Source organism: Cicer arietinum, chromosome 7 (genome assembly GCF_000331145.2).
Source record: "Cicer arietinum cultivar CDC Frontier isolate Library 1 chromosome 7, Cicar.CDCFrontier_v2.0, whole genome shotgun sequence".
In the NCBI taxonomy this organism is placed as follows: Eukaryota; Viridiplantae; Streptophyta; class Magnoliopsida; order Fabales; family Fabaceae; genus Cicer; species Cicer arietinum.
In genome coordinates, this window is record NC_021166.2 from 59,770,982 (window position 1) to 59,783,326 (window position 12,345).

The 12,345-nt window shown below is 23.0% G+C and overlaps 2 protein-coding genes across 2 annotated transcripts in view; both read right to left on the reverse strand.

The window, feature by feature from the left end:
• Positions 1–7,921, reverse strand: part of LOC101493047 (uncharacterized) — a 10,495-nt gene extending 2,574 nt beyond the window's left edge. Inside the window, exons 1-2 of the mRNA XM_004510195.4 lie at positions 7,672–7,921; positions 6,541–6,654 (exon numbers count right to left, since the gene is read on the reverse strand). Coding sequence (XP_004510252.1) covers positions 6,541–6,654; positions 7,672–7,783 — 226 coding nt within the window. The 5' untranslated portion in view covers positions 7,784–7,921. The remainder of the gene's footprint in view (positions 1–6,540; positions 6,655–7,671) is intronic.
• A 3,004-nt stretch (positions 7,922–10,925) lies between these two features.
• LOC105851094 (ethylene-responsive transcription factor-like protein At4g13040) lies at positions 10,926–12,317 on the reverse strand. Its single transcript, XM_012718560.3, has 3 exons — positions 11,639–12,317; positions 11,435–11,556; positions 10,926–11,345 (listed from the first exon to the last, which is right to left on the reverse strand). The coding sequence occupies exons 1-3, from the start codon at positions 11,902–11,904 to the stop codon at positions 11,197–11,199; spliced, it is 537 nt and encodes a 178-aa protein (XP_012574014.1). The 5' UTR covers positions 11,905–12,317; the 3' UTR covers positions 10,926–11,196.
• Between the last annotated feature and the right edge of the window lie 28 nt (positions 12,318–12,345).

Below are 12,345 nucleotides of genomic sequence, written 5' to 3' on the forward strand. Positions count from 1 at the left end.
TATATATATTTTTTTTGTTTTATTAAAAAAAAAATTAAAAAAAAAATTGAAACAACCTTTTTTTTTTAAAAACCTTTGGGAAATCGACATTTGGAACTTAGACTTCCTAAAATTTTATCGTAATTTAAAATTTGTTTTTATCTATTTTTATGAATTATATATATATTACTTTTGTTATTTCAATAAAAATTGAAAAAAAAATTGAAATCAACTTTTTTTTTTTAAAAACCTTTGGGAAATCGACATTTGGAACTTAGACTTCCTAAAATTTTATCGTAATTTAAAATTTGTTTTTATCTATTTTTATGAATTATATATATATTACTTTTGTTATTTCAATAAAAATTGAAAAAAAAATTGAAATCAACTTTTTTTTTTTAAAAACCTTTGGGAAATCGACATTTGGAACTTAGACTTCCTAAAATTTTATCGTAATTTAAAATTTGTTTTTATCTATTTTTATGAATTATATATATATTACTTTTGTTATTTCAATAAAAATTGAAAAAAAAATTGAAATCAACTTTTTTTTTTTAAAAACCTTTGGGAAATCGACATTTGGAACTTAGACTTCCTAAAATTTTATCGTAATTTAAAATTTGTTTTTATCTATTTTTATGAATTATATATATATTACTTTTGTTATTTCAATAAAAATTGAAAAAAAAATTGAAATCAACTTTTTTTTTTTAAAAACCTTTGGGAAATCGACATTTGGAACTTAGACTTCCTAAAATTTTATCGTAATTTAAAATTTGTTTTTATCTATTTTTATGAATTATATATATATTACTTTTGTTATTTCAATAAAAATTGAAAAAAAAATTGAAATCAACTTTTTTTTTTTAAAAACCTTTGGGAAATCGACATTTGGAACTTAGACTTCCTAAAATTTTATCGTAATTTAAAATTTGTTTTTATCTATTTTTATGAATTATATATATATTACTTTTGTTATTTCAATAAAAATTGAAAAAAAAATTGAAATCAACTTTTTTTTTTTAAAAACCTTTGGGAAATCGACATTTGGAACTTAGACTTCCTAAAATTTTATCGTAATTTAAAATTTGTTTTTATCTATTTTTATGAATTATATATATATTACTTTTGTTATTTCAATAAAAATTGAAAAAAAAATTGAAATCAACTTTTTTTTTTTAAAAACCTTTGGGAAATCGACATTTGGAACTTAGACTTCCTAAAATTTTATCGTAATTTAAAATTTGTTTTTATCTATTTTTATGAATTATATATATATTACTTTTGTTATTTCAATAAAAATTGAAAAAAAAATTGAAATCAACTTTTTTTTTTTAAAAACCTTTGGGAAATCGACATTTGGAACTTAGACTTCCTAAAATTTTATCGTAATTTAAAATTTGTTTTTATCTATTTTTATGAATTATATATATATTACTTTTGTTATTTCAATAAAAATTGAAAAAAAAATTGAAATCAACTTTTTTTTTTTAAAAACCTTTGGGAAATCGACATTTGGAACTTAGACTTCCTAAAATTTTATCGTAATTTAAAATTTGTTTTTATCTATTTTTATGAATTATATATATATTACTTTTGTTATTTCAATAAAAATTGAAAAAAAAATTGAAATCAACTTTTTTTTTTTAAAAACCTTTGGGAAATCGACATTTGGAACTTAGACTTCCTAAAATTTTATCGTAATTTAAAATTTGTTTTTATCTATTTTTATGAATTATATATATATTACTTTTGTTATTTCAATAAAAATTGAAAAAAAAATTGAAATCAACTTTTTTTTTTTAAAAACCTTTGGGAAATCGACATTTGGAACTTAGACTTCCTAAAATTTTATCGTAATTTAAAATTTGTTTTTATCTATTTTTATGAATTATATATATATTACTTTTGTTATTTCAATAAAAATTGAAAAAAAAATTGAAATCAACTTTTTTTTTTTAAAAACCTTTGGGAAATCGACATTTGGAACTTAGACTTCCTAAAATTTTATCGTAATTTAAAATTTGTTTTTATCTATTTTTATGAATTATATATATATTACTTTTGTTATTTCAATAAAAATTGAAAAAAAAATTGAAATCAACTTTTTTTTTTTAAAAACCTTTGGGAAATCGACATTTGGAACTTAGACTTCCTAAAATTTTATCGTAATTTAAAATTTGTTTTTATCTATTTTTATGAATTATATATATATTACTTTTGTTATTTCAATAAAAATTGAAAAAAAAATTGAAATCAACTTTTTTTTTTTAAAAACCTTTGGGAAATCGACATTTGGAACTTAGACTTCCTAAAATTTTATCGTAATTTAAAATTTGTTTTTATCTATTTTTATGAATTATATATATATTACTTTTGTTATTTCAATAAAAATTGAAAAAAAAATTGAAATCAACTTTTTTTTTTTAAAAACCTTTGGGAAATCGACATTTGGAACTTAGACTTCCTAAAATTTTATCGTAATTTAAAATTTGTTTTTATCTATTTTTATGAATTATATATATATTACTTTTGTTATTTCAATAAAAATTGAAAAAAAAATTGAAATCAACTTTTTTTTTTTAAAAACCTTTGGGAAATCGACATTTGGAACTTAGACTTCCTAAAATTTTATCGTAATTTAAAATTTGTTTTTATCTATTTTTATGAATTATATATATATTACTTTTGTTATTTCAATAAAAATTGAAAAAAAAATTGAAATCAACTTTTTTTTTTTAAAAACCTTTGGGAAATCGACATTTGGAACTTAGACTTCCTAAAATTTTATCGTAATTTAAAATTTGTTTTTATCTATTTTTATGAATTATATATATATTACTTTTGTTATTTCAATAAAAATTGAAAAAAAAATTGAAATCAACTTTTTTTTTTTAAAAACCTTTGGGAAATCGACATTTGGAACTTAGACTTCCTAAAATTTTATCGTAATTTAAAATTTGTTTTTATCTATTTTTATGAATTATATATATATTACTTTTGTTATTTCAATAAAAATTGAAAAAAAAATTGAAATCAACTTTTTTTTTTTAAAAACCTTTGGGAAATCGACATTTGGAACTTAGACTTCCTAAAATTTTATCGTAATTTAAAATTTGTTTTTATCTATTTTTATGAATTATATATATATTACTTTTGTTATTTCAATAAAAATTGAAAAAAAAATTGAAATCAACTTTTTTTTTTTAAAAACCTTTGGGAAATCGACATTTGGAACTTAGACTTCCTAAAATTTTATCGTAATTTAAAATTTGTTTTTATCTATTTTTATGAATTATATATATATTACTTTTGTTATTTCAATAAAAATTGAAAAAAAAATTGAAATCAACTTTTTTTTTTTAAAAACCTTTGGGAAATCGACATTTGGAACTTAGACTTCCTAAAATTTTATCGTAATTTAAAATTTGTTTTTATCTATTTTTATGAATTATATATATATTACTTTTGTTATTTCAATAAAAATTGAAAAAAAAATTGAAATCAACTTTTTTTTTTTAAAAACCTTTGGGAAATCGACATTTGGAACTTAGACTTCCTAAAATTTTATCGTAATTTAAAATTTGTTTTTATCTATTTTTATGAATTATATATATATTACTTTTGTTATTTCAATAAAAATTGAAAAAAAAATTGAAATCAACTTTTTTTTTTTAAAAACCTTTGGGAAATCGACATTTGGAACTTAGACTTCCTAAAATTTTATCGTAATTTAAAATTTGTTTTTATCTATTTTTATGAATTATATATATATTACTTTTGTTATTTCAATAAAAATTGAAAAAAAAATTGAAATCAACTTTTTTTTTTTAAAAACCTTTGGGAAATCGACATTTGGAACTTAGACTTCCTAAAATTTTATCGTAATTTAAAATTTGTTTTTATCTATTTTTATGAATTATATATATATTACTTTTGTTATTTCAATAAAAATTGAAAAAAAAATTGAAATCAACTTTTTTTTTTTAAAAACCTTTGGGAAATCGACATTTGGAACTTAGACTTCCTAAAATTTTATCGTAATTTAAAATTTGTTTTTATCTATTTTTATGAATTATATATATATTACTTTTGTTATTTCAATAAAAATTGAAAAAAAAATTGAAATCAACTTTTTTTTTTTAAAAACCTTTGGGAAATCGACATTTGGAACTTAGACTTCCTAAAATTTTATCGTAATTTAAAATTTGTTTTTATCTATTTTTATGAATTATATATATATTACTTTTGTTATTTCAATAAAAATTGAAAAAAAAATTGAAATCAACTTTTTTTTTTTAAAAACCTTTGGGAAATCGACATTTGGAACTTAGACTTCCTAAAATTTTATCGTAATTTAAAATTTGTTTTTATCTATTTTTATGAATTATATATATATTACTTTTGTTATTTCAATAAAAATTGAAAAAAAAATTGAAATCAACTTTTTTTTTTTAAAAACCTTTGGGAAATCGACATTTGGAACTTAGACTTCCTAAAATTTTATCGTAATTTAAAATTTGTTTTTATCTATTTTTATGAATTATATATATATTACTTTTGTTATTTCAATAAAAATTGAAAAAAAAATTGAAATCAACTTTTTTTTTTTAAAAACCTTTGGGAAATCGACATTTGGAACTTAGACTTCCTAAAATTTTATCGTAATTTAAAATTTGTTTTTATCTATTTTTATGAATTATATATATATTACTTTTGTTATTTCAATAAAAATTGAAAAAAAAATTGAAATCAACTTTTTTTTTTTAAAAACCTTTGGGAAATCGACATTTGGAACTTAGACTTCCTAAAATTTTATCGTAATTTAAAATTTGTTTTTATCTATTTTTATGAATTATATATATATTACTTTTGTTATTTCAATAAAAATTGAAAAAAAAATTGAAATCAACTTTTTTTTTTTAAAAACCTTTGGGAAATCGACATTTGGAACTTAGACTTCCTAAAATTTTATCGTAATTTAAAATTTGTTTTTATCTATTTTTATGAATTATATATATATTACTTTTGTTATTTCAATAAAAATTGAAAAAAAAATTGAAATCAACTTTTTTTTTTTAAAAACCTTTGGGAAATCGACATTTGGAACTTAGACTTCCTAAAATTTTATCGTAATTTAAAATTTGTTTTTATCTATTTTTATGAATTATATATATATTACTTTTGTTATTTCAATAAAAATTGAAAAAAAAATTGAAATCAACTTTTTTTTTTTAAAAACCTTTGGGAAATCGACATTTGGAACTTAGACTTCCTAAAATTTTATCGTAATTTAAAATTTGTTTTTATCTATTTTTATGAATTATATATATATTACTTTTGTTATTTCAATAAAAATTGAAAAAAAAATTGAAATCAACTTTTTTTTTTTAAAAACCTTTGGGAAATCGACATTTGGAACTTAGACTTCCTAAAATTTTATCGTAATTTAAAATTTGTTTTTATCTATTTTTATGAATTATATATATATTACTTTTGTTATTTCAATAAAAATTGAAAAAAAAATTGAAATCAACTTTTTTTTTTTAAAAACCTTTGGGAAATCGACATTTGGAACTTAGACTTCCTAAAATTTTATCGTAATTTAAAATTTGTTTTTATCTATTTTTATGAATTATATATATATTACTTTTGTTATTTCAATAAAAATTGAAAAAAAAATTGAAATCAACTTTTTTTTTTTAAAAACCTTTGGGAAATCGACATTTGGAACTTAGACTTCCTAAAATTTTATCGTAATTTAAAATTTGTTTTTATCTATTTTTATGAATTATATATATATTACTTTTGTTATTTCAATAAAAATTGAAAAAAAAATTGAAATCAACTTTTTTTTTTTAAAAACCTTTGGGAAATCGACATTTGGAACTTAGACTTCCTAAACAAGTTATGTCTTTTTTTTCTTTTACACTTGAGAAAAACCACTCAATGTTTAATTGTGCACAATCTCGTGCTACCCGCTTTGCCTAGACTCAAAATAATGGAGTTAAAAGTTAAAATATCTTTGGATAATTCCTCTTATCATGTTATCCAATGAGTTAATAGGTTAAATTATCAGAGGCACATAATAAAATTAACACTTTATAATCAAGAATTTCAAAGATAACTTCCTTTGCACGACCGTATTATTTCAGAAGCAAACATGCAAACTGGAGCTACATCTCTTACACAATGGTTTCATTCTTTCTTCCTTCTGTGACCATTTTTCATGAGTAAGAAGAATTCATTTTGGTTTTTACAAAAGAAGAATCCTTGGAATATATCTGAAGAATATTAGAAAGTTCAGCTAATAGGAAATTTCTTTCTGTTTCTTAACTTTTCTCATTCCTAGAACATCTACAGAACATTTTCCCTAATATTTTGAAAGGTCTGTTAACGACAGGTCAGATAATGACAGGTCTGTGTAACGAAATTGTTCTCTCTTTCTCTCATAACACGATAATGTAACCTAAAGATCAAACCCGATCGTGGTCTATATAAAACAGTAGCAAATCATTGCAAATACAGGATACAAAAGTTAGGACAAGATAGAGCAGTTACCGCAATAGCAACCAGTAATGATGGCAAAGTTAGCAGCATAGCTGGCGGAAACATTAGCAAGACCAAGACTTTTTCGATGCTTCGAAATTAACCCAGTTCCAGCACCAGCAACCCCTGCTTCAAAGAGTCACAAATATTTAAAAAAACCAATACAACACACATACCTACAAACTACCATGTAAATATAGACAATATCAGGTGAGAACCTAAGAGATTACAAGATCTAATCTTAACACCTATGTAAAATTAACTCCCATCTCAGCATGTGTTTGGTTCTACAATGATAAAAATTGCTTTAAATGAATTATGTAAAATTGATTTTGGCAAAAGGAAGTTGAATATAAAGTTATTTATGTTTAAGTGCATTGGTGAAAAGGTGGGTTGAATAATAAATACAAGGCTAAAAATCAATTATAGATACAAAAGTTTCGACTTCTAGTTTCAAGTTAGAATCAATTTTTGAGACAATCAATTCTACTTGAGAACAACCAAACATGTCAAAATCAATTTTGACTCTTCGAAAAGTGAAACCAAACATACACTCAAACTCATGTTTTTACTTCACACGCGTATTGAAACCAATGCAAACTACCCATCATCTCTTTTGATTTATAATAATTGTAAACATGTGTTTGTTGTTCTGCAGTGACAAAAATTGATTTTGATTGAGTTGATTTTGTAAAATTGATTTTAAGTTGAAATGTGTTAAATGTAAAGTGATTTGATAGATTCATGTAAAACTGAGTTGGCCTATAAATTTCAGCTTAAAAACTACATTTGTAGTCAAAAGCAACAAATCCTAATTTTGAATTGGAATCCATTCTAGAGATAATATCAATTTTTGGAATTGGAACCGATTCTAGAGATAATATCAATTTCAATCCACATCGTCCAAACATATCAAAATCAATTTTATATGTCTCACACACCCATTTACCCAATTACTCAAATATCTCACCACTAACCCAATTACAGTGACTTAAACTACTTTCATTATATCTAAAAATTGAGAAAATAATCATGAGGGGCATTAGATTCCAATACAAAAAAACTTAAGCATTTTCATCAAAGAGGAAACAAGTTAATTAAAAATATTAAGAAGAAGCAATAAAATAAGAAATAGAGAGAGACCTGCAATGAGGGTTGGAAAAAAGATTCGATTTTTCCAACTATGAGAAGAAGAAGGTGGAGAATGCGAAATGTTGATTCGTTCATCTGGTGTTTCTTGATTCTCAGAACCCATTTCCTTGCAAAAATCAATAGAATCTGCAACTGGGTAGTGTTGGATTTGTTGAGTGAAGTGAAGAATGAAACTTGTTTGGTGACGAAGAGGAAGACTTGCAAAGGTGGCTGTGGCTACTATGTCTTTTCCCCTAATTGCCCCTTTTTGGTTCAATTAATTCATTATTCAATACAATTAATATTGAAATAATTTACAATAAGAAAATTAGGTGTTTAAAAAGTGAATTTTTAAAAATTATATTTATTGAAATGATTATATAAAATAAATTTAAAATGCAAATGTAATATTGTTTTATAATTATTATGAGTTTTATATTTATGTTTTTTATTTCATTAAACTTATGTTTATGTTTATAGTTTATTATATTGATTGATAGTGAAATAGATGAGGTATCAAGTTAGAGATTTATTTATATAGATACTCAATGTAAAATAGAAGAAAAACGAAAACTGAGAGTACTTTTTGTGAAGAAAAAGAATTGTTGCTAATACATTAAACATGGAAAAAAAAATATTTTTATCAATTAAAGTAGTAATAATAAAAATTATCATTTTAACTTTTGAAATGAAAAGAATGATAATTTAGTCTCATAAATTTTAAAACAATGATATCATATTGAATTAAAAATCGTCAAACAATTTAATTTCTCTTTTAACTTCATTAATAAAAATAACAATTCGATTAGAGATATAGAGTTTGAACAGGAACTAAAATAAAATCACCACTAATTAATTTAGAGTTAGAGATGATGATTTTAATGTCGTCTAAAGTTTAAATTATTAGTAATTTTTAATTTAAAAATGACTTATGACATCATAAATTTAAATTAGATCAATTAAAAAATCATAAATTTAAATAACTAAATTATTCGATGTCATATTTAACAAGATATCTAAATTAACAAATTTAACTTATATTTTATATTTTAAATAAATAAAAAATCAATAATTTTTATTTTTCATGGACCAAACAGATCCCCATGAATTTTTCTGGAGGAGCAATTTAGATATTTGGGCTATATATCTTATTGACAAACGGGTAGTTGTGATTTGTTATTTGTAATTTATAATAAAAATCAAATATTTTATTTTAATTTTAATTGATAACTTATCATTCCCCTTCTCTCTCTTTTCAATTCAAACCCTTCCACATTTACTCTTGCGTAGAAATAGACACAATTGTTCATGTCATTCTTTAACTTAATTTTAAATAATATTTCAATTTTTTTTCTTTTTAATTTGATCTTTTATTTATTTTTATTATAAAAATTCAAAAATAAAGAATAAAAATATGAGTTTATTTAAATATTTGAGTTATAAATTTGATGAAATTTGCATTATATTAAAAGATGATAATTAATTTTATGAGTTTTATTTGAAAATTTTGATGAAAGATCAAATTGTTTACTTAAAATTAAATAAATGACCAAATAAAAAAAAAATAAATACTGAAATATTATCTAAAATTAAATTAAAGAACCGCATAAATAATTATACTTAATTAATATTTACAAGCACGAAAAATAATTTTTGCTATCCTACATTGTTGGATGAAAATAATATGTCTACTTTATCTATATTTGCATGAATATCAATTAAATAAATAGTTAACAGAGATTTTAAGTATCTATAGATATTATTTTTTTAATTGTGTAGAATTTTTTGTGACACCCTATTTTTTCAACACAATATTAATACATTAACAAAATATATCACAAATTTCCATCTAAAAATATATAAATACATTAATGTATAGATAAAATACATTACTAACATAATAATTTTATTCATTTACTCACATGAACAAATATCTTCCCTTACGTGTACCACTACATCTACATCATATTTATTAACTAACAGTCGGTTAAAACATTCTCTTAATCCTCTATAAATATTAAATGTGTTTTTGATTCAATAGGAGGCGAAATGAGGGGTTTTAATAGAGGAGAGAAGAAAGAAGTAGAGACATGTTTGATTCAAATGAAGAGAATTTTTTTAAATGGTTTTGTGTTTGGTTCAAAGGAGGAAGAGAGATTTTAAATGACTTTTTTAGTTATATAGAACATCTCTCCTCCACTTTAAATTCCTCAAAATAGAAGAGAACAAAATCAACTAAATGAGAGATTCTGCTTTCCTCTCTTTCTAAAATTTGAATCAAATTCAAAAACTTAAAAATATTATATCCCTTCAACTCTAAATCCCTCTAACTAAACACGCTTTAAAGTTTTCAAAACACCAATCAAACAACACAAGTAAAAAATGACTCTGATTCTAAAAATGGTAGCACTTAAAAGCGACGTGTCTAAAAAAGATAAAATTAGAATGTTTACTTCACCATGGAAAGATCAGACTTCTATTAAGCTCAATTATGTACAAAATATTTTTTTTTATAAGCATTTGAGTTTTTTCTTTAAATGCTTAAACTTAAAAAAGGTCTAATAAACTTATACCTCTCTTAAACTCAAGCCCTTGAGAAAAAAAAACCTCAAACAAAACTTGCAACACAATATTACATCTTTAAATTGTAACCATCGGAGTGTTATACTCATCATCACAATCTTTTTTGTTACAAAAACATAACATGTGTTTCTTTCTTTACAGTCAAGGATGTTACTCTTACCTTTTTTATTTTATGAAAATGGAACTTCATCATTCGTCTTTCTATGAATGCCCCTTTCATTCAAGTCCCTATCACTGACAATGGTATAAGCCTCAACCCCCTCTTTCTTATCCACCATTCAAATTATAGCCCATTTAGGGGACTTGCAAAAAAGTGATGTATCAATGCCCCAAATTCATCATCCATTGAATACTACTTCAATTTTCATTATCAGCAAAATTAACTAACTCACATTTATTAATTCATAGGAACTTGTTCCAAGAAAATAAAAGGATCATTAGAAGAAAAAAAATTACATTAATTGAAGGTATTTTAGAATAAACATCATTAAATAAAGTTAAAATTATATTTTCTTGTATTTAAGAACAAAAAAAAAATTACTTTTTGCTTATATTAGAGACCTTTTCATCAACTCAAGATCACAACATTCCTAAAGATGCATCTCTCCAACATAAAGCCTATAACTAAGCATATTGAGAATACATACAATGTAAGGAAAGAGAAAATCAAGGAAAATAACTACTTGGAAGAAAAAAATTCCATTTAAAAACAATTTATTCATGCACCTTTAGGTACATAGATAATAATCACATAAAAAATAATAATTGTATCCCCCATCTTCCATTATTGTAGGGAAGAAGAAAATAGCTTCATGAACTATTACTATATACTACTTATTAGTTTAAGTTGTATCAATTTGATTATGTTAAGAATAATACAATTGAAAATGAATTAGGTAGCAAAAAAATGAACCGTTAGAACTGGAGTTATCCTCCACAAGCTCCATTCTTGAATCATATATTTCTAGAAGCTGCGGTTTCTAGCTCCGCAATACCACCGACCGAGAAGTTAGTCACTCCTTGCTTACTGTCACAATCACCTCTCTGCAATGAAGGCTCGTCGACCTTATTATGCGGTCCGGAACTATTCCCTTTCTTGTGTTCTAGAAAATTTTATATGGAATTAAAGTTAAAATTCAAGTAAAAAAGTGATCTAGGAAGAGACATGAAATAGTTGGAGTAAAAAAATTACTTTTACAGGTTATTGTCTGTCGAGTCACGGTCAAGAATTCTTCCCAATTGAACTTACTCAATTCGCGCTTATCTTCTTCAGGAAGCTCAAAATTGGGCTCCCTACCACACATGAAAGCGGCCCTGATAATAAAGCGAACACAAATAGTAAGTAAATTGAAAGAGACCGTTGTCGGCATGAACATGTTACAATTCAAAGAACTACCTGTCATACAAGCGAGCAGCTTCTTGCTGCGACGCAACAGTCCCAAGATGGATCTGTTTCTTGTCTACTTTTATTGCTGCTTGCCACTTCATATTTTTGAAATACACCCCTCTCATTAAGCATGCTTCTTGATTCTCTCTAGGTTTTCTTGAATGTCGCTTTCTCCGTTTAATAGGTGGCCCTAAAAAATGCAGGTTGAAATAAGTAACGAACAGATGAACCCTAAGAGTTTTGTGTAAAATAGTGTTCTTAATTGTGGATTGCATAAAATATTGGTTTTTTCATATTCCGCTACACAACAATATTTTAGTGGCGCTATCTGGCTATATTTTGCACTAAATAGCATATCGCAGAACAATAGTGATTTGTTCAAATTCCCCTATGCTACAGTGCTATAGCCACTATTTCACAACACTGGTGTAAAAAGATGTTCTAAAGTTAATATATTCGTTCTAGTTAAAATTTAGAAGGTCATATATGCAATGATTAGATGATATGGATTTTCAACTAAACATGATTAAATGAGCTTGTTCACATATTTATATCCAACTATATATGGAAAATTTAAAAATTATCTATAAACAAGGTCAATGTAGATAGGTTCCAAATTGAGAAATTCAATTTGATTAGACACCGCAGCTTAGTTAATATAAATTACCAGAAAAGGAAAGAGATTTGTTTCTTAAATAACAAACATATATTTTGTT

Bases quoted from the DNA above. Each gene is read 5' to 3' on its own strand.
- LOC105851094 (XM_012718560.3), bottom strand. From the start codon at position 11,904: ATGCAATCCACAATTAAGAACACTATTTTACACAAAACTCTTAGGGTT. The intron at 11,557-11,638 runs GTAGTTCTTTGA...CTTTATTATCAG, and splicing joins GCTGCTCGCTTGTATGACAG to GGCCGCTTTCATGTGTGGTA. The intron at 11,346-11,434 runs GTAATTTTTTTA...AAAATTTTCTAG, and splicing joins ACAGACAATAACCTGTAAAA to AACACAAGAAAGGGAATAGT.